The sequence below is a fragment of the Macrotis lagotis genome, chromosome 5, assembly GCF_037893015.1.
Source record: "Macrotis lagotis isolate mMagLag1 chromosome 5, bilby.v1.9.chrom.fasta, whole genome shotgun sequence".
In the NCBI taxonomy this organism is placed as follows: Eukaryota; Metazoa; Chordata; class Mammalia; order Peramelemorphia; family Peramelidae; genus Macrotis; species Macrotis lagotis.
Window position 1 is genome coordinate 175,155,448 of NC_133662.1, and position 23,359 is coordinate 175,178,806.

Consider the following 23,359-nt stretch of genomic DNA (forward strand, 5'->3'; position numbering starts at 1 on the left):
GCTGTGTGGCCCTGGGCAAGCCACTTCACCCCGTTGCCCCTTAAATAAAATCCTAAAAAATATTAAAAATAATAATAAAAAAAGAGACGGCTGGGTGGCGCAGTGGACAGAGGGCAGGCCCTGAAGTCAGGAGGACCCGGGTTCAAATCCGGTCTCAGACACTAAATAATGAGGTAGCTGTGTGGCCTTGGGCAAGCCACTTCACCCCGTTGCCTCGCAAAAAACCTAAAAAATAAAATAAAAGAGCTCCTCCACGCGCAGAGGGCGGCCATCCCGGCCGGCGAGGCCAGGCGCGGGCCCGTTTCCCGCCGCGGCCCGTCCTCGCGCCCTCCCCGCCCCGGGCCGACCCGCGCCACGTGACCCGGCGACGCGCGACGTCGCGCTCTGATGACTGTCCGGAAGCGGCGGAGGCTCGGGCTCTGGCCGCGCGGCTCGGGGCTTGGGCCGCGGCAGCCCCTGCGGGCGGGAGCCGCCGGCGCCCCCGGACATGGAACCGTGAGTGCGCCGCGGAGGGCCGGGGGCGGCGGGGGGGATCCGGCTGGTGTCGCTCGGCAGCCCCTCCCCCCGGGGGGGCACCCGCGGGCTCTCGGTGCCCTGCGCAAGCGCACACGCAGCCGTCGGGGGGAGGGGCTCCCGGTCCACGTGGAGCCTTTGGGGTGGATGGGGCGGGGGCCCCGCATGCAGACCCCGGGCGGGAAGCCGGCGCCTCCCCCCCCCCCCGGGGTTCAGATCCTGCCCCAGAGGGGGGTCGCAAGGATGGTTTTGGGGCCCCCCATCTCCAAGCCACACTGACCCTCGCCAGTCCACCCCTTCTCCTGACGCTCGCCTCACCCCCGGGTGGGGATAAAGACACATTTAAAATATAGAGAGACGCCTCTGAGCAAAAGGGAAAGTTTATTCTGGCTTTTCTCTAGAAAAGCCCCACCGAGGTAGTGGAGATCAAGGTGACAGGCGAGCAGGATTATGCAGCCTAGCACCCCGCCTTCCAACCCGATGGCCTAAGGTTGGCGTCTTTACTCGAAAAATCTACCCAGCAACAAATAGAGAAACGAAAGGTTTTAATACAATTATTATCGGAAGATTTCTAATGACTTTCTCTTCCTGTCTGAATGCAAGGCCTCCTTAGTACTTCCCAAGTAAGAGAAGGGGGCTACTGTTCTCGCAGTGCGTTATCCAAAACACTTCTGTCTTTCTAACTTCTTTATTCCTGTCAAGAATGCCATCATCTATAGAGAAATGCAAATTAAAGCATCTGTGAGATACTACCTCACCCCTCTCAGATTGGCCAGTGTTTCACTGCCCAGCAGAATCAGGAGGGTGGGACTGGGAATGCAAGGCCCCTCTCCCTCTCCTAAGAACTAAGGGTAATAAGTCTGTCTTTGTTTTAATGATTTTTAACCCCGGGAGGACTTCTCTAAGAATATTAACTCTTAAAAGGGAACATTCCGCTCACCTGGACTATTGCAGTAGCTGTTGGTGGGTCTGCCCACCCCACTCCCGTCCATCTTCCATCCAGCCGCTACAGGGATTGGCCTATAACACAGCCTATGAAGTGGCATCCAGTCCAATTGCTTCCACAATCAAATACAGAATCCTTTTTTTTTTTTGGCATTCAGAGTCCTTCATAAGCCATGCCTCTCTACTTTTCCTAACAGATACTCTGAGATTGGTGACGTGGCTTCCTGGCTCCATCTCTTGGTCCTGCATTTTTTCTCCAGCCCCCCCCCCCCCCCATGTGTGGAACAGTCTCCCTTCTCCACTCTGGCTACCAACTTCCCTGGCTTCTTTTAAGACCCAATAAAATTGCCCCTTCTGTAGAAGTCTTCTTCAACTCTTCTTAATTATTTCCTATTTATCTCATATATAGATTGCTTAGCATATATGTGTTTGTATGTTTTCTCCCCATTTAGATTGTATGCTTCTTGAAGGCAGACTGTCTTTTTATCTTTTTTTATATTCCCCCCCATTGCTTAGCGCAGCTGATATATAGGAGGTTCTTAATAAATGCTGATTGATTGACTATAAAGAGTAACAGAAAATATCAAAAGAAATTGGACATTTTGAGGAAGAAGTTGTTTGGGGGAAAAATTTAAGGATAATAAGGTATGGTTATTATTTAGGTAGAGAATAGTGTTAATACTTCTTTTATAGTATAAAATGAAGTTGTAGTGTAAACTCTTTTAGGAAGTTTACTTATGCCTGCAGTCTAATATTCATAACCCAGAGTGGATTTAATAAGCTGCTGGTTTTCTTTCTCCTTATTTAGGGGTGTGAACTTTATGTTGATTACCTTATTTGTCAAATAGGATGATGGTGACTCAAGGTTAAAAGAATGTTTTGTGATGCCTGAGATTATTGAGGATATTGTATATTTAAAAGTAAGTGATTGAAAAGGCCTTGGATGGCTATGAAGTGCTGCAGGTGCCCAGTATGTGCAGATAAACTTCTGAGAAACCTTGAGGAAACATCTAGAGAGAGAGAGGTACAATCCAAATGTAAACTGGCATTATGAAAAAATGTATTTTATTATTATACACACCCATTTTCGTCATACATCCTGCACTATGACAGTTTCCTTCCTTAGTTGCCTTTAACTTCCTTCTCATTGCTTATATCCTCTTCCCTACCTCTTGTAAAGGTGGTTTTTAGTTTTCCCTTTGAGTGGGGGATAGATTGATTAACCATCAAGCTTTCAGATTGCCAGAATTTGCTTTCTGTAGCTCTTTTTTTTTAGTGTTTTTTTTTTTTGCAAGGCAAATGGGGTTAAGTGGCTTGCCCAAGGCCACACAGCTAGGTAATTATTAAGTGTCTGAGACAGGATTTGAACCCAGGTACTCCTGGCTCCAAGGCCGGTGTTTTATCTACTATGCCACCTAGCTGCCCCTTCTGTAGCTCTTTGTACATATGTGCCTAGCCCAGCATCAGGTACAATTAGGACCTGTATAAATACCATTTTGATGATGATGATGAGCTGGGTAACCTTATCCAGCCTTTATGAAGTTAGGAAAACCCTGTTTTATTAGTTTTTCTATTAAAATACTGCTGACCCTGAGGTTTGCTTTGAGCTGTTTGTTTCAGGGCAATATAATTTTTGTGTTTCATTGGCTTGCCTCTTTGATGTCTCAAAGGCTCAATAAGTGAAAATGACTGAAGGGACAGTGTCACCTGGGATCCCTCAGTAGTCATCCAAAAAAGAAGATGAAAGAAGAGATCCCAAAGTAAATGGTCACAGGAAATCACAAATAATGTGGTGTCTTGAGTTGGTGCTTCTACCATCTGTGACATAAAATCAAGGATATGTGTGTGGCTGCTGGTCATTGACTTTAGAAATGTAAGGAACTTTCACCTCAATGATCCTGATGGGCATGTTGTTTTTGTGTGCAGACTTTGTCAGAGAAGCAGCATTCTTGATTGAGTCAAGTCAGTAAGCATATATTAAGTGCCTACTGTGTGCTAGACCTGTGCTAAATGCTGGAAATATAAATTCAAGCAAAAAAGAACAGACAGTCCCAGCTTCCAAGTAGCTTCCATTCCACTGGGGCAAGCAATACATTCAAAGGACTGTCCCAAACTTGTTGTTGTTGTTGTTGCTGCTGCTGCCAGCCCATGTTAACCAAAAACTAGATTTGCGTTTGTTTCTCAGTATTCCAGAAGTTCTACCCCTGAGGAGTCTATTCACCTAGCTGTATCAGCACCATGCTAAGTCCCCAGAGGCTTTTCTAACTAGTTTTTGTTTTAATGTAAAACTTGAGTTCAGAGGACAAGTGCCACATTGGTAAGGGATGGAAAGGAAGATAAGAGCAGGTATTGGAACTATAGAAAGAAGTAGAGGCAGCTGTGTTAGAGAAAACTGAACATGAAGTTCTGATCTCATTGTTAATATCTGCTCTGTTATCTTCAAGGTGCATGATTTAAGGCAAATAATTTTTACCTCTTGGAGATAGCATTTTCTCACCTGTCAGATGACAACAATATTTCCATCGTCTACTTCCAGGAATATTGTATATTTTTAAAACTCTAAAGTGCTATGTAAAAATATGCTATTATTAAGTGAATACAAGTCCTTCAAAGAAACATTGGCCATTTAAAAGGGTTGGGAACAGGTCCCTGGAAAGCCTAATAGTTTTAAGGGCTAGGGGTCAACTGCTCTGCCCCAAGGGCCTTCCAGTGACAGCTTAGGGCTGCAGTTGATTTTTAAAACACTGACTTCAAAACAAAGTTTAAATTAAATTTAACATAATAGATGTTTTTTTGATATGTAGTTGACATGCTTCCCTGTTTAAGAAGGCAGGGAAGTTCTTGACACCTTTAGAAATATTTCCATTAAAAAAAAGTTTCCTGGACAATTAAGTTCTGGGGAACAGCTTATTCCAAGGTAGTACCTGATAAATAGGCATAGGTCTAATGAGTACTCTAAGAAGGAAAAAGGCAAGGAAGGAGAACAATTTAGGATGGTGAGGGGAATATTTGAAAATTACTAATGCTTCTGCTTTGGTTGTATAGTATTTTTTTTTAACTCATGTTCATGATTTGACATTTTCATGTTCCTTGGCAGCTTTGGTATTAACAGACTATTTGGTTAAGAGAGTACAGTTAAAAGATTATTGTGTTTTGGATTTTATTGTTCCAAATTAGCTGTTAACAGTATAGGTTAGATAAGATGATCTACAAGATCCCTTCCAGCTGTAAGATGCTGTGTCTGTCTGTGTCCAAATTGGCAAGTGTTTGTCTCAGTCAAAAAGAAAATCTGGCAAATAACAAAAATAAATCAAATATAATAGGAATGATAGTAGGTCAAGAGCGAGCTTGTCTTTTTAGGTAGGGAGCTTCAGGCCTGTTTCTGAAGAGAGCTGTCTGTTGGGCAAATCTTAAATTCCCAATTGGAAATTGTGGAGCAACTGCTGTTCTTTCTGCCTTAGTTCCTTACTGGTAGTTTTCCTTTGTCAATGAAAACACAGATTTGGTCCTAAATCAGAAGTATTAAGACTTATACTCTTGACTTTTAGGTTGTTGGGGGAATCAAATGATGCAGTATAGGGCATCTTAAAGAACTGGATATATGGGGGAAGCACTAGACCTCTGACTTTTTTATACTTGGGAACTCCCAGATGAGGAAGTTCCCTTTTGCCAATGCAGGGAGTTTTCTCATCTGAAAGTCCCCTACACCAATGAAATTGCAACAATATGTAGTCAGGAAGACCTGGGTTCAAGTTGTACCTGATCCTTAACCCTGTGTTAACAGGCACTACAAGCTTTAAACTTCAATTTCTTCATCCAGCAAAATGGAATTAATACATGTAGTATACATCCTTATGGAGTTATCATAAGGGTTAGTCAGTCTACTACTGTTTATTAAGTGTCAGTTATATGGCAAGCACTGTCTGAAGAGCCAGGGATATAAGACAGGCAAAAGACAATCTCTGTTCTTAAGGAGTTCACCGTCTGATGAGGAAAACAACTAGTAGACGGCTGTGTACAAAAATGATATATGCAGAATGAATATAAGCAGGTGGAAGATGCTAGCATTAAGGGGGTCAAAAAGTAGGATTTTTAGCCGAAACTAGAAGGAATTCAGGGAAGGCAGTGAGTAAGTGGAGATTGAGGAAGGAGAAAGTTCCAGGCATGGGGGATAGAAAGTACAAGTGCCTGGAATTAGGAGCTAGTGGAACAGCAAAGAGGCCAGGTCACAAAAGGAAGTGGTGTAAGGTAAAAGAAGACTGGAAAGGGGGGGCGGCTAGGTGGCACAGTGGATAAAGCACTGGCCCTGGAGTCTGGAGTACCTGGGTTCAAATCCGGTCTCAGATAATAATTACCTAGGTATATGACCTTGAGCAAGCCACTTAACCCCATTTGCCTTGCAAAAACCTAAAAAAAGAGACTGGAAAGGTAGAAGAAAACTAGCCAGTGGAGGGCAGATTTTAAAAGCCAAACAGCTAAACAATATTTGATCCTGAAGACAATAGGGAGTTATATGGAGTTGATTCAGTAGGGAAGAAGCATGTCAAATTTTTACTTGATGAAGATTAGTTTGATGGTTGAGTGAAGAATGAACTGGACTCAGAGAGTCTTGGGGCAGTTACACTCGCCAGGGCTATCGTTAGTAGTCTATGCATGAGATGATGACTGCATACTGATTTGCCTGGCTTCCTTCATGGAGAGAAAATGGTACCATAGAAGAGATAATCCAAAGGTTTTGGCAGCTGATGGTCTCTGATGGTGATAGATGATGAGAAAGAATGAGGAGTCCAGTCCAGGAATACTTAGGTTTTGGGCCTGCGTGACTAGGAAGATGATGGTATTCTTTTTTTCAATATAAATATTTTATTTGTTTTCCAATTATATACAATACTAGTTGCTACCTATCATTTTTTGTAATGTTTTGAATTTTACAATTTTTCCCAATCCTCTCTTCCCTCCTGCCACCCCCCCCACAGAAGGCAATTTGATAATCTTTACATTGTTTCCATGCTATACATTGATCAACATTGAATGTGTTGAGAGAAAAATCATATCTTTCAGGGAAAAAATAAAATATAAGAGATAGCAAAATTATGTAATACATAAGACAACTTTTTTTTTAATTGAGGGTAGTAGTCTTTGTTTAAACTCCACAATTCTTTCTTTGTCCATCTTTAAACTCCACAGTTCTTTCTATTCTCCATAGCAGATACCCCAAAATTTTCCCTGATTGTTGCACTGATGAAATGAGCAAGTCCATTAGGGTTGATCATCACTCCCATGCTGCTGTTATGGTGTACAGTGTTCTGGTTCTGCTCATCTCATTCAGCCTCAGTTCATGCAAATCCTCCCAGGTTTCCCTGAATTCCCATCCCTCCTGGTTTCTAATAGAACAGTAGTGTTACATATACCACAATTTGTTCAGTCATTCCCCAGTTGATAGACATTCACTTGATTTCCAATTCTTTGCAACCACAAACAGAGCTGCTAAGAATATTTTTGTACAAGTGATCTTTTTACTCTTTTTCAAAGTGATATTGCTGGATCAAAGGGTATGCACGTTTTTTTTTTTATTGCCCTTGGGTATAATTTCAAATTGCTCTCCAGAAAGGTTGGATGAGTTCACAGCTCCACCAACAATGTATTAGAGTTCCAGATTTTCCACATCCCTTCCAACATTGATCATTGTCCATACTGGTTATATTGGCTAATCTGAGAGGGGTGAGGTAGTATCTCACAGATGCTTTAATTTGCATTTCTCTATAGATGATGGTATTCTTGACAGGAATAGAGAAGTTAGAAAGACAGAAGTGTTTTGGAGGAAAGATAACAAAGTCAGTTTTGCATATGTTGAGTTTAAGATGTTTTTGAGTCATTCCATTTGAAATGTCCAATAAGCAGACAAGAAACAGGAGAGAAGTACAGGCCAGACAAACAGAATGCATAGAGTTAATAGTTGAATTCATGGAATTGGATCATCAAGTAAAATAGCAGTGGGGAAAAAAGAAGAGGACCTTGAATGGTTTCTGAGTCAAATGAAATAATGTATGCCACATGCTTTAAAAATTTTGAAGTGATATATGTCCATATGTATTATACATATATGCCAATTATTAATGATATAAAGTTGGAATCTAGGTGTCCTGATTGTCAGGACTAGTGTTCTTTAAACTTGTAACTGTGTAGGAACACTGGGTTTAAACTCTTAATTAACAATTACGATAACAAAGAGGTATTGCTGCCTAGTAGACAAAGAACGTCATCCCAGATCTTCTCACTCTACCTCCTCTTCTAATCCTAATTCTTTTGGCCCATTGCCTAACCTACTTCTTCTTTGAAGAGCTGGAGACTATCTGAGGGAGCATCTGTACTTCTTTGCACCCCTGCTCTAAACTCTGTACCAGCAATTATTTAGCCTATCTTTCCTCACTAGGTCTCTTCAGTAAGTCAGGAAACAAAGTGAAGCTGGTGACTTAGCATAGCCCCCCCCCCCCCCAACTATAATTCATGTGCTTGTCAAGACATCACCTCCTTGATGTCATGGTCTTTTTTGAGAATGAAGGACAGACATCATCAGGTGATGCTAGGCACTCTTGAGCTCTGAGGATAGGAATACAAGCAAAAAGGAGAGTAGAAGTTGAAATGTCAGCTCTGGGGATTGGTACAGGGAGTCAACTAGAGATGATCCTAAACCTTACTGGCTACACAACAGACTCATGTTATCTAACCCCATGAAGGACCTCATTGAGTGTTTATTAAATATATCTCATAACCTAGAGTTACAAAGAAAGGCAAAAGACAGTTCCTATTTTCAAGGGGCTCACGATAATTTCCTTTAGTAATTCCAGGTAATAGAAATAGAATGGCAAGCAGTAGGGTTTACCTAGAGAGTGGGTGTGATGAAAGGAAAGAGAACATGGGTTTCCAGAGTACTAGCCACAGGTTTCTTATAAAGGCTGATCAAAGAGAAAGATGTAAAGCTAGAAGTTAACTGAAGAACCCAGAGAAGAGAAAATAATCAAGGTACTGTCGTCATCAGTGGATATAAAGAACAGTTTTAACAGTAATGTCTTAATTTACAGTTTACAGAGTGCTTCCTTCAGAAAAATTCTGGGAGGAGGGTGGTACAAATATTTCTTCCATTTTACAGAGGAGACTAAGACCCAAAGAAGTTAAGTGAAATATTTGTTTATCCCCCTAGTAAGTGTTGATATCTTCTGAAATCTTGGAAGTAGAACCAGTTCTTAGTGATGGACCAGTGGCCAGGGGATGGTTGATTTTTGTGCACAGTATAAGTAGGGTAGAGATGATAATCATCTGGGACTAGGAAGTTGAAGAACCATGAGTCCAGGATGCTTGAGGGGATATTGAAGTGGATGGGGATAAAGTCCGGAGATGAGATGGCTGGGAGAGACTTTGGCCCAGGTGTGGAAATAATCAAGAATTTCAAAGTTCATCATGTTTATTCATTACATTGCAGAGAGATAATAAGGATGGGAAGAAAGCATCAGAGGTAAGTTACAAAAACTTCTCTTAGGAGAGACTGTTGAGGTAGTGACTTAAAGGATATGACCACTTGAGTGGAAAATCTTGCATTTTCTTACTGAGACTTGAGAATTCTTTGTCTTCTCCTTTAAGAGTTGTGTTCAAATGAGAATGTTCTTTTTTCAGGTGAAAAACTTTCCTAAAGGACCCAGTTATTAGTGATTGAGCTAATACTTAACTCTGCCTTCAAGTCAGATAGGTTATCATTCATAGTGGGTATAACTTTATGCACAAAAGGTAAGTCTTTAAGAAGTAGTCTTAACTAAAAAGCTTTTTTTTTCTTGCAAGGCAAATGGGGTTAAGTGGCTTGTCCAAGGCCACACAGCTAGGTAATTATTAAATGTCTGAGGTCAAATTTGAACTTAGGTCCTCCTGACTCCAGGGCCGGTGCTTTATCTACTGCGCCACCTAGCTGCCCCAAGAGGACTATTTTATACTGAATTCATAGGCCTCGAGGTCCCCTAAAGTCGTTTTGAGTTCCAAAGGTCTAAGATGTTAGTTCTAAAAGGCATGTTGAAAAATGACAGCAGTTTGTGAAATCACCCAGGAATTGTCTTACACTCCATTAATAACTTCACTGAGAATCTGGAAGAGAAGATAAGAAATTGTGTTCTCTTAAAAAGACCACCTCAAAGACTCCCTCAAGGACTTTTATGTAATGCAACCATTCTCATTTCTTTTGCCTTTTTTTTTTTAAAGTAGTATACTCAGGTTGCCTAGTATTTTCTTGTTCTTTTTTCTTCCCCCTCATCATTTTAAGAATAAAATCTTGGATTGTTTATAGCCTCTTTTATCCTAAACACTCTCCTTCATATTTCTTCTGTAGACTTCATTTCCTTCCTTTTCAGTCACAATTTCAGATTTAGAAGGGACCTCAGATGCCATCTAGTGATCTAAACTACTGATATTCTCCAGAATACTCCACAAATAGTCATTGTTATTTTACAGAAAGGACTTAAGTGAGGATCCTTTTCCAAGGCAAGCCATTGCACTTTAGGGATAGTTATAGTTATTAGGAGAGTTTTCTTTCTATTAAACCTAAATTTGCCTCTACAGCATTCAAGCATTGCTTGCAGTTTATACCCTCTGGTGCCAGGCTGATCAAATCTAATGACTCTTTTACATGAAAGCTCTTCTTTACTAGAACATAGCAATAACACCTTTTCTAATATTTTTTCCTGGAAAATATCACCATCCAACTCATCTCTTGTGACATGATCTTAAGACCCTTCTGGTCACTCTCCAACTAATTTTTCCCTTAAAAGGTGATACCGGGGGCAGATAGGTGGTGCAGTGGATAGAATACCAGCCCTGGAGTCAGGAATGCCTGAGTTCAAATCCAGCCTCATGCACTTAATAATTACCTAGCTGTGTGACCTTGGGCAAGTCACTTAACCCCATTCCCTTAAATAAATAAATTAAAAAAAATGTGATGCCCATATCTAAACATAGAATTTTCAGGGGTATTCTGATCTGGATGGGTGGAATATAGCAGAATTGTTACCTCTCTAGTTCATTGTGTCTCTCTTAGTTCCTCCTAACTTGACTTTTTTTTGTCAGTTTAATTGCACTGTGGATTCTTAGTGAACTTTCAGTCAGCTAAAAAAAAACCCCATATCCTTAACAATCTCTTTGGGAGGAACTGATATCTAAATTTACCTTCCATCTTGTACTTCTGTAGTGGAATTTTTGAACACAAGTGTAAGACTGACATTTTTATTAAATAAGTTTTTATCTAATTAGATTTGGCCCCACAGTTGAGCTTATTGAGTTTTTTTTTTATCCTGACTCTCTTGTCCAAAATGTTAACTCTCCTTTGTTGGCTCTACAGATTTAATAAGCATACCAATGTATCATTCAGTAGACATTTATGAAGTGCCTACTATGTGTAAAGCACAGTCTGATATACCGAGGGTACAAAGACAAAGACTCCGTGTGTGTGAGTGGAATACAATATTTATGTAAGTTATCAAAAGTAATTTCAAGCTGGAGAGAGTGCTAATGACTAGGGGGGGGGGGAGGAAGTGGTACCTGAACTGGACTTTGAAGATGGGGAAAGATTTTACCTGGCAGAGGGGAGGGTTGGAGACTGGACTCAGGTGCCAGGCCCAGGGATGGGAGAGTGCCTGAAGGGGATAATAGGAAATAAGACTTGAAAAGTCTGTGGGAAAAGGTCATTAAAGGCTCAAAATGCCAAGTGAGTCAGTAGGGAGCCATTGAAGATCTTTGAATAGAAGGCATGGGTTTTCTTTTAGGAATGTGGATTTGGCATGTGGAGGTTGGATTAAAGAGGGATGAGACTGCAGGGAGTTAGACCAATAAGGTGACTGTCACCGTAGCCCTTACAGTTGGATTTAGGCCCAAATTAGGTTCTATTAATGGAGAGAAGGGCTAGATATGGGAGATGCAGTGTGGGGATGTCAGGACTTGGCAAGTGACATAAGATATGAGAATTGAGGGAGAGGTAAGTCAAGGATGACAATGAGAAAGGTTATCCTCAGTGACTAAAAAATGATGTTTTCATCAAAAGAAAGGGCAAGTTTGGGGGAGCTTCAAAGGGGAATATACATACTGTTGTGGACATTTTGAGGTTGAGATGTCTTAGAGAGATTTCCAGTAGGCATTTGGCAACATGAGATTGAAGTTCAGGAGAGATCTTAGGGTCTTACTAGTCCTAGATTTGTGAGTCATCTCCAGAGAAGTGACTGCACCCATTTGAAAGCTTATGAGATCACCTAGGGAAAATGCAGAGAAGAGAACTCTAGACAGTCTTGGGTAGTATTCACTATGGGTAAAAGAAGGTGATCCAGAAAAGGAGACCGAGCAGTGGTTAGACAAGTAGAAAAAGAATCACTTAGAGTGGTATCATAGAAACCAGAGAGATGGTCAGGCAAGCTGTATCAAAAACTACAGAGATGCCAGGAGAGGTAAAGACTTAGAAAAGGTGGTTGGTTTCAGCATTTAAGAGATCATTGTTAACACTGGAGACATTTTACTTGAGTGCCTGGTTACCAGGGATCGAGAAGAGAAGTGGGAGTTAAGAAAATGGAGATCTTAGTGTAGATGATACTTTCTGGGAATTTAGCTATGAAGAGGTAAAAAGATATAGGATGATAACTAGAGTTGATGACTGAATATTTTTACATATTAGGAGAGATCATGGTTTTATTTATAGAAGACAGAGAAGAAAACAAGGGAAAAGGAAAATTGAAAATGAGAGAGAAGGAATAAAACATCTGGAAGAGAACGGAGGGGAAAATGCCTAAGAACTGAGGTGGAGGAATTGTCTTGTCAAGGACAGTGCTTATCCCTTCAAAGATTGAAGCGAAGGGGAAAAGAATGGGGAATGAAAAAAAGATGGGGTATGCCTTATGGGACTTACTCTTTGTTAATGGACTATCTTTTCTCAGCAAAGAGAAGGCAGGGTTTTCTGAGAATGGTGAAGGAAGAAATGCCTGAGAAAGGTTAAAGTTTGCAGTAATAGTTACTGTCAGGCTTTGAGAGAAGAATAAAAGAATTGGTGTGTAGAAATGTGGGCTCAGTTGAAGTTAGATAACAAATTTATGGTCTGCTGAGTCACACGATTGCATAACTTTCTCCAGGAGGGTTCTGTAGCATCTAAGCAGGGATAGAGTAGGCAGATAATAGGAATAAGGGCTTTGCAAAATATATTTGGCAAATAATAAGGGATTTAAGATGGTGGGTCAGTATTTTGTTTATACTCCCTACTTATTTCAAATGGACAGTGGATGAAAACAAAATTAACTAGTTTTTGAGCACCTCCTCTTTGCTAGGCATTGAAGAGAATAGAGAAACCCAAGGTAGATTTAAGACCTTACAGTCCAGTTTGAGGAATGAGTCATTTTCATATAAAAAGAGAAATTGAAATTCTGAGAAGCAAATGTGAATACCTGGTGAATGAACTCTGAGAATGGGAAAGGACTTCCTGCTGAGGCTGGGCTTAAAATTTCTTGGGAAGTCAAGGAAGAGGAAGAATTAAAGCTGATTTGGAAGATGCATAGGATTTAGGTACTTGAAGAAGAGTGGGAAAGAGTATTCCACACAAAGGAAATAATAGAAAATGGATTAATAATAATGATAATAATGTTTCACATTTATAGAACTCTAAGTTTTACAGAGCACTTTTTTCTTACAACTGTGTGGGCTAGTTAAGTACTATTTTATTCCCTCTTTTGAAAAATGAGGAAACTGAAATGAAATGCTTGGCTCCTGGTTACTCAGGTAGTAGATGTGAAACACAGGACTCAAATTCAGGTCTTTAGATTCCAAGACCTATACGATTTACATTATATCTGTAAAATAGTTTATTGATCACTCTGTCTTGAGCATAATAATCCTTTCATGTAGTGACCCTATCATTGCAGTGAGTTAGAAAAAAAGATTCCATTTACTTGAAACATGAAATAAATCCTTATCTGTAAGATGCTTTTTAGTGCTAAATTCTGAAATCTGTATGTGAAATGAGAGTTGGACTAGATGATCCCTCCTTCTCTGATTCTATGATTGATATAAGGGTTGGATGACTTAGGTGTGTGTGGTCAGGAGTTCTGACTTTCTATATGTGGTTTCACTTCCCTTTGCATGGTATCCTAAAGAAAACAATTTCCTCTCTTGATTGCCCTCAATGAAATGAAGTGATTAGATAAGGAGAATAGTATTATGATGTAAAAACTAAGGTATTAATATGTAATAGATCTGTCCTTTGTACAGTAGCAGTAAAAGTGAATACTGGGAAACTTATAAATTAGTGCTGAGCCTAAAGAAATAATGTGCTGTGTAGAGTCTAACTTGGGTGTTAAAGTAGCTTCTTCTTCAGGTGTATGTTTCAGTGATTTCCTCAGTTGTTAGAATAATTAAAGTCAGAGAACATGGGACGTTGATTTTTTCAATGTTATGAGAATGCTCAGGACTGAGATGGCTTGACCCATTTTAGAGGTAGAGAAATTGCAATTTTTTGCAGACCTAAGTTTCTTAGGACTTGGCTTATGGGAAGGAAGATGGAGAAGGTCACAGTACTTCCTTTATCGTTTTCAAAAGACCCTTTAAATTGTTTTCCATTGTTCTCTTATGTAAGGTGATAGATAGCCTTACTTATCTTTCTTGGGAATAGTTCCCTTGGAGAATAAAACTAAGGTTGTACAGTGGAGGGAAGACGATGTTTGGGGTGATTTGAATTACATTTCTAATTTATTTTTAATGTCTTCCAAGAAGATCTTTCTAGGAAATGTTGATTACTGATGGGCTTAAGCATTCAAGAAATTGGTAATGATTTGGAAAAAAGTTTTTAGCAAAGGGCAGTACATTATTCATCTGGAACCATATTACTTCTTTGCTTTTGCTATGTTTAGAGATCAGCTTTCTAGGGAGGCTAAATCTTTCTAGATTTGGCCAAAATTTTTTGAATGTGTTAATGATATGATTTTGAAAAAGGAAGTTGGTTCTGTTTACAAAAGAGAATTATGCGTGCTATCAGCCAACTGGTACAATGAATAGACTGCCAGCTGAGCCTGGCTTCAGAAAGACCTCATTTATGGCCTCAGACCCAGCTGTGTGACCTTGGGCAAGTCATTTAATCCTATTTGCCTGTTTCCTCATCTGCAAAATGAGAATAATAAAAGTATCCACTTCTCAGGGCAGTTGTAAGAACTAAATGAGAAATAAAACTGTTAGCACAGTGTCTGTTACTATGTATTTTAAGTAGTTAGCTATTTGTGTGGTGGAATGTGGATTTGGAGTAAGACTCTTGTTTCCAATCCCTCTGTTTCCAGGCTTTAGGATTCTCTTCTATGAAAGAAGAGGATTAAACTAGGTAACATTTTAGGTCTCCTTCTAACTCTAATCCAAGATGATATGAACTTCAAAGGTCCTGATGTAGCTCTTATTATCTGAAAGAGTCTGCAGTCTACTTCTAAGTGATTTATTCTGAACATCTATCATCTGGTGGTAACTCCAGGACTGGTGGTAAATGTTTAACAACCGATTCTGAAAAGAACATGACACACTTTAAAGTTTAATGTGTATTAACATTTTCTCTATCACTCTCTAAAGTCTAGACAATCAGCAAAGCAACAAACAAGTCTTGATCCTATAGCATTTGCCAGTGTTCAAGGTGTACATGGTCATATTACAAAAATAACAATCAGCTCTCTTGAACCTATATGAGCTGGTTCCAGCAAACCTCCAGTTGTATCAGACAGCAAGAGTTTGTAGAATAGTTGCCTTACACTTTTTACTGTTGTTGGTGCTGAGGGAAAAGCCTAAATTTAAGGTTTAAATATTCATAGCAGCTCTGTTTGTGGTAGCAAAGAATTGGAAATTGAGTGAATGTCCATCAATTGGGGAACAGTTGAACAAATTGGGGTATATACATGTTATGGAACATAGTGTTCTATTAGAAATTAGGAGGATTGGGAATTCAGAGAAGCCTGGAAGGATTTGCATGAACTGATGCTGAGCGAGATGAGCAGAACCAGAAGAACATTGTGCACCTTAACAAGCAACATGGGGTGATGATCAACCTTGATGGACCTGCTCATTCCATCAGTGTAACTAGTCAGGGACAGTTTTGGGGTATCTGTAATGAAGAATACCATCTGTATCCAGAGAAAGAATTATGGAGTTTGAACAAAGACCAAAGACTATTACCTTTAATTTTTTTTCCCTTTTTTTTGTACTTAAAGATTTTATTTATTTTGAGTTTTAAAATTTTCCCCCAATCTTATTCCCCCCCCCCCCCCCCACAGAAGGCAGTTTGCCAGTCTTTACATTGTTTTCATGGTATACATTGATCCAAGTTGAATGTGATGAGAGAGAAATTGTATCGTTAAGGAAGAAACATAAAGTGTAAGAGATAGCAAGATCAGACAATAAGATATCAGGTTTTTTTTTTTCCTAAATTAAAGTTAATAGTCCTTGGCCTTTGTTCAAACTCCACAGTTCTTTCTCTGGATACAGATGGTATGCTCCATTGCAGACAGCCCCCAATTGTCCCTGATTGTTGCACTGATGGAATGAGTGAGTCCATCAAAGTTGATCATCGCCCCCATGTTGCTGTTAGGGTATATACAGTGTTTTTCTGGTTCTGCTCATCTCACTCAGCATCAGTTCATGCAAATCCCTCCAGGCTTCCCTGAATTCCCATCCCTCCTGGTTTCTAATAGAACAATAGTGTTCCATGACATACATATACCACAGTTTGCTAAGCCATTTCCCAGTTGAAGGACATTTACCTGATTTCTAATTCTTTGCCACCACAAACAGGGCTGCTATGAATATTTTTGTACAAGTGATGTTTTTACCCTTTTTCATCATCTCTTCAGGGTATAGACCCAGTAGTGGTATTGCTGTATTAAAGGGTAGGCACATTTTTGTTGCCCTTTGGGTGTAGTTCCAAATTTCTCTCCAGAAAGGTTGGATGAGTTCACAGCTCCACCAACAATGTATTACCTTTAATTTAAAAAAATAAAAACAAAAATGTTATCTTACTATGTAATTTTGTTGTCTCTTATATGTTTTTTTCCTTAAGGATATGATTTCTCTCTTAACACATTCAACTTAGATCAAGATATACCATGGAAACAATGTAAAGACTAACAGACTGCCTTCTGTGGGGGTGGGGTGGGGAGAGGGAAGCCAGATTAGGGGAAAAATTGTAAAACTCAAAAATAAGTAAATAAATGTAATAGCGCCCCCCTCCCAATAAAGTATAGTTTTTGCATTTAATTTAAAATCCTGCTAAATAGGGGTGGCTAGGTGGTGCAGTGGATAGAACACTGGCCTTGGAGTCAGGAGTACCTGAGTTCAAATCTGGCCTCAGACACTTAATAATTACCTAGCTGTGTGGCCTTGGGCAAGCCACTTAACCCCAATGCCTTGCAAAAACTAAAAAAAAAATTTCTGCTAAATCAATACTTGTCATACCCATGAAACAGTGACAGAACCCTGGAAGACAACTGGAGTGCTGCTGACAGTATGAGTATGATTGTAAATATGAGAGGAAATCAGAGGAAAGAATGTTTAGGAAAGTTTTGACTTATGAAGTCAAAGCTTAAACTAAAGAAGAGGTAGAGCCTAGGAGAAGAGAGAGTATTATAGCCCAGAATAATAAAATGAGTAAAAGAATGTGATATTGAAAGTATGAAAAAGTACAAGTGGAATAAATGGTCTGTATTGGGGAACATTGTTGTAGTGAGGTAGGTGCTAAGCTCCTAGGGATGGGTGTGCAAAAATGAGTCACTTTTTTGTCATTTAATTTCAGGGTTTGAGAAAATAGTTTGTTGTTGTTTCAAATGCTCGTTGAAATGAATAGATTCAGGGCTATATTTTGTCTCCTTGGAAAGAAAAAACTATGAGATCATAGGTCTTTTGATATGTCAAAGAAGTGACATAACTATTGCTCCTCCTTGGGAAGTGACTTGCCAAGTTTAGAGCAGAAACTTTGTTGGTTAGCTGGACATGCTTGGCATTTTGGATATAATTAACTTGACTTGTAGAATTCCAGGAGAATTTCAGGAAGGAGGAGGGCTGGATGAAGCATGCAATAAATGACTTAGGAAAGGGCAGATGGACATATGGAGAAAGCACAACTCTATTTTAGGACAGAGGCCTGTTCCTCACAGCACTTAGGACAGTGGGATGGAAATATCTCTGATTCTTCCCGTTCTTTTTCTTAATTTTTTGAGAGTTTTAAATAAAAATTCCCATTGTTTAAAGTAGTGTGCATGGGGGGGGGGGTGAGGAGGGGAGGCAGTTTCAAATTTATGTCCTATTCTGAATAAAATGATGCAGTTGAGTTTCAAATTTTTTTCTTCTAGCTCTTTCAGAATAGGAGCGTAGAACACTATCTGATAAGATTATTTATTATAGCCTGTGCAGTCTTCCTCTCTAACCTGCTAGAGATTGGGTGAGATTAAGAGAATGCTGAGCAGGGAAAGAATTTTGTTTTTTCTTTTTTTGGTTAGTTTCTTTCGGCCAATTTAATCCTATGGCCATCTTGACCCTCAACAACCCTAATGTTCCAGCTTATTTTCCCTACTTTTGTTTTATTTTCCTGTTTTTCATATGAACTCACCTGAAAAAACCTCTTTCCCAGCCCTTAGGAAAAAAGTGACAGTGTTTAGTAATAGTCGTTTTTTGTTACTGATTGACCTTGGGTAAACCTGCAAATTGAAGTAATTGAATTCTTACATCCTGTGCTTCTATGAGGTTTTTAAATTCCCTGTATCTTAAGACAAGTAAAATTGAAGTCTTAAAAACGAGGTCAGTTAAATTGCTTTTGATTTTCACCCAAGTAACAACTTTTATGGTTTCCTTAGTTTTCTGATAACAAAGTTTGAACCTCATTCTTTATTTGAAACACATGAATTTTTTAATGGCATGATAATACACGGGTGGGGGGGGGTTAGAGATGTATGCAGAGCTGACCAAATCTGTAGACACCAAGAAAAAAAGTCCAGCAGAAGGATGGCATGAATCATGTTTACTTATCTTGGGCATTCTGGTTCTCTCCCAAGGAGGGATACTATGAAAATAAATAAACTTATTTGACCTCAGACATTTAATATTTACTAGCTGTGCAACCTTGGATGAGTCATTTAACTCCACAGAAAAGAGAAAAGAAATAAACTTCCTCTGAGATCAAATTGTATTAATCTAGTGGGTGGGAGGATATAAAGATTTTTGTTACATGTTAGTTGTGTGGGAGTTTTCTTAGCTTTTTCAACCAGGGATTTTTAAATTTTCTTTTTTATTAATTTTTATTAAAGATATTATTTGAGTTTTACAATTTTCCCCCCAATCTTACTTCCCTACCCCACCACCACCACCACCTCACCCCCACGGAAAGCAATCTGTCAGTCTTTACTTTGTTTCCATGTTGTACCTTGATCCAAATTGGGTGTGATGAGAGAGAAATCATATCCTTAGAGAAGAGACAAGAATTCTAAGAGGTAACAAGATCAGACAATAAGATATGTTTTTTCCTAAATTAAAGGGAATAGTCCTTGAACTTTGTTCAAACTCCACAGCTCCTTAACTGGATACAGATGGCACTCTCCTTTGCAGACAGCCCAAAATTGCTCCTGATTGTTGCACTGATGGAATGAGCAAGTTCTTCAAGGTTAAACATCACCCCCATGTTGCTGTTAGGGTGTACAGTGCTTTTCTGGTTCTGCTCATCTAACTCAGCATCAGTTCATGCAAATCCCTCCAGGCTTCCCTGAAATCCCATCCCTCCTGGTTTCTAATAGAACAATAGTGTTCCATGACATACATATACCACAGTTTGCTAAGCCATTCCCCAATTGAAGGACATTTACTTGATTTACAATTCTTTGCCACCACAAACAGGGCTGCTATAAATATTTTTGTACAAGTAATGTTTTTACCCTTTTTCTTCATCTTTTCAGGATATAGATCCAGTAGTGGTATTGCTGGGTCAAAGGGTATGCACATAAATTTTTTACAATAGAAATTTGGCATAAAGCATAGCAGGCTGTGATTTATGTCTAAATCCTGAGCCCTCCTGAGGGAAAGATTGCTCATCATTATGAACCTTGTCATTATGAACCACAGAATAAACAAATCTGGGGGTGAGATATTCTGCCTTCATTGGTCTTCTTCAGTGAATAAATTTGTGAAGTGTATGTTTATATATATATATATATATATATATATATATGTATTTATATATATGTGTGTGTGTGTACATTTACACACATAAACATGAATGCATAGACACGCATATTTACATTATGTGCATACAGGTACAAACATACCCATATGATTTCCAGTGAAATCTTGAAGCCATTGATAAGCAATTGTGTGTGCCTGGAAGTGACAACAAAACCCTTTCTTCCGATTAGGAGAGCTCTTGTACCTTAGCGTCATAGGGGCTAATACATTCATTTTTTAGCCTTCTTTGGACCCCTTTGGCAGGGTGGTGAAACCTATAGACTCCTTCTCAGTGATAATTCTAAATGCCTAAAATAAAATACAAAGGAAACATATTGAAATATAGTTATTAAAATATATAAAGAAAAATAAAGATTCGCTGAACTCTTGGATTCCAATTAAGAGTTCTTACTTGAAAGAGTTGTTATTCAAAAGCTGCCCTTATAGATTATTTTAAGTTTGTCTCCTTTCTCAGCTTAGGGCATGGTAAACACTGAATAAATGTATCTCTGGCAAAAAAATAAATAAAAAAAAATTTGCCAGCTTATTTTTAATAGCCCTGTAGAAATAAGTAGGAAAGGAGAATATGGGACTTGACTTGCTCTTGAGTAAGGTAGCCTTTTCTCTGCTGATTTATTTTCTGTTTATTCTCCTATCAAATACCACAGTCAAACTCATTTTAAAACATAGGTTTTTCTTTAAGAAGAGCCCTGCTTTTGAAAAAAATTACTTTAGAAAAATGGAGATATTTTGTTAGAAGTTTTCTCTAGACTGTGTCAGCTGTATAATCTTGATTGGTTTAGATTACATAATTACTGCAGGAGCTTTCTGTTTGTTCAGAACCACAACTTTATTCCCCAAGGTAAAGTTTAGTGCCACCCAGCAGGCTCAGTGTACAACAGAGTAAACTTCATCTGTTTGAGGTAAGAGGGTAGAGAGTTGACACTCACCCTGTATGTGAACGGATATAGGATCTCAAAATCTTCGTGCCTTCAAGTTATTTCCAAACCAAGGGTATGAGGAATTGAATGTCATGTCAAAATAATTTGTAATCTCCCACTCTTGTTTATTTCTCCTTCCTATTTTCTTTTTCTCTCACACATCTTCCCCTTTCTTCCTATATTACTAGTTTTCCTTTGATTCTCTTTTCCTTTTACCTTTCAAACTGACGATTTCCCCCCAATTAGTTTGAGATAGCTGGACTCTGTTAAATTTAGATATCATGTAGTAAGTGACCCATGATAGAAGGGTTTTTTTTTTTAGATTTTTGCAAGGCAATGGGGTTAAGTGGCTAACCCAAGGCCATATAGCTAGGTAATTATTAAGTGTCTGAGGCTGGATTTGAACTCAGGTACTCCTGACTCCAGGGCAGGTGCTCTATCCACTGAGCCACCTAGCTCCCCCCCCCCCCCCCATGATATAAGTTTTGAAGGAAACTAGAGATCTTGAAAAACAGAAGGGAGAGGGATTTAGGTTAGGCCAGAATTTTGTAGCCTCTGCAAAGGGCTACTGGTGGGAAATGTAATGTCCTTTATAGGACAGAAGCCAGTCATACAGTTTTCGCTGGACCATAGGAGGTGAACAACTAGACAGAGTATGATTGTGAAGGACTTCTTGGTTCCTAGCACTCTTCAAAATTCCTTCAGTGAGGCATTCAATTAACTGCCTCTTGAAGCGTTCAGCCCACTCCTTCCCCCTCCCCCCAGCAGAACTTCATTATCTCTCTAGAGAGGACAGTTCCTGAGACTTCAAAGTAACATCTTGGTGAGGAAATGGAAGAGAACTGACCTAAATTATAGTTGCATTTGTGTGGAAGCATCATCTTGTGGTCTGTGAGGCTTATGAGTCATAGCAGTTCCCATTGATTTCATAGCATTTTAAGGCTTCCATAATGTTTTCCTCCCCACACCTTTGTGAGGCAGGTAGGAAACCCCATGCTTTAAGAATATCCCAAAGCCTTTTACGGCAAGTTATGGTGTTCACCTGAGGATGGCACTTACATTCTGTTCTCCTTGGCACAGGTCATGATAGAGTCAAACCCAAAGTAGCAGGAAGGTTTGCATTGAACATATGGTTTAGCCCTTAAAGGAATGACATTCGCTCCATGTCAAAGGTCCGGTTTACATCAGGGTGTCCTAGAAATCTTAGTGCAGGTGTTAAACTGCATAGTTTGAAGCTGCCCTCTTTGGGGATACCCTGCATTCTTTTCTGCCAGAGAATCTAATGTCAACCCCCTTCTGTTGAGATGCACTGACAGCAATCTTTTTTATACTGTTGCTTCTTGCTGATAAACGGTTTTTGTGTTTGAGGTGTGATGGGTCTTTATTATTGTCTTTGTGTGCACTTTCCTGGAATGTGTCCCACTCATGACTTGACTCACTAACATTTGTTTTCTTTAGGTTGGCACCCATGCGATTGTACACCCTGTCCAAGCGCCACTTCGTCCTGGTCTTTGTTGTGTTCTTCATTTGTTTTGGCTTGACTGTCTTCATTGGAATTGCAGGTAAGACCATTGGATTGACTTTTGGACTAGAGATTAACTAGTTTTGCTTGGGCCCAGTGGGGAGAGAATTAAGTTACAGAGAAGCGGGTTTGGGCTAATATAAGGACAAAAATTTCCTAAGATTTAGAGTTGCCCAGTGGTGGAATGGGCTGCCTTATTTCATATAATTTTACTGGAGATCCTTAGGCAGAGGTTGAGAATTTGTAGGTGGAATTCACATTTAAGATAGAGGTTAGATTGAGTGACCCATTCCAACTTGGAGATTCTATGAAAACCTTAACTAGTTCATTCTACTGTTTACTGTTAACTGGTATTACTACAGTGTTATTAAAGCTGCTGTCTTAAGAGACCTCAAAACTAGGCTTTTAGGAATGGGAAGTGAGGGAGATACTGGAAATATACCTGTGATTACTTAAAAAAATGCAATCTGACCAAATATTTTTATAACCTCATTAATTGCTGTGTGCACTTAATCACTGAATGGGTATTGCCTTAGATAAACTGAGACCTGGGAAAGGCCTTAGCTTAAAAAAAGCCAAGGGGCATCTCCAGTACTATCTATTATTTATCCCTGGACCTAGATGGCTCTGGAGGAAAGGGTGAGACTGGTGACTTTGCATAGACCTCCCTCACTTAAATCCAGTTCACTTGCAAGTGAAGATTTCACTTTTCTGTTATCATTGATCCTCTTCAAGCATGCAGGACAGGGGCTGCTAGGAGGCACAGTGTATAGAGCACCGGCCTTGGAGTCAGGAGTACCTGAGTTCAAATCCAGCCTCAGACATTTAATAATTACCTACCTGTGTGGCCTTGGGCAAGCCACTTAACCCCATTGCCTTGCAAAAAACAAACAAACCCTAAAAAAAAAAAATGCAGGACAAATAGCAACAACAATTTGTTATTGCAAAGAAACTGGAAGGAACTCAGATGCCTACATGTCCAGGAGAATAGCTAAATAAATTGTAATCTACCAATATAATGTTATATATTAATAATTATTTTTAATATTTGGGTTAATATACAAACACTGAATTAATATTAATATTTGAACTATTATATTACTATTTGCATTAGTATTTAATAAAATAATCTTAAATACTATTTCTAAATACATATTATAAATATAAATTATATTAATATTTGTAATTGATCAGTTGTCAA

At 39.3% G+C, this 23,359-nt stretch overlaps 1 protein-coding gene across 3 annotated transcripts in view; it reads left to right on the forward strand.

Moving 5' to 3' along the window:
* The window catches only part of TMEM181 (transmembrane protein 181), a 97,996-nt gene that overhangs the window by 15,262 nt on the left and 59,375 nt on the right, over positions 1–23,359 (forward strand). For 2 of the 3 annotated variants that reach the window (XM_074187940.1, XM_074187939.1), the window contains exon 2: positions 22,095–22,198. In XM_074187940.1, the coding sequence (XP_074044041.1) occupies positions 22,095–22,198 (104 nt within the window). Of the gene's footprint in view, positions 1–391; positions 496–22,094; positions 22,199–23,359 lie in introns of those variants that run through there. The other variant, XM_074187941.1, reaches the window with a different exon arrangement.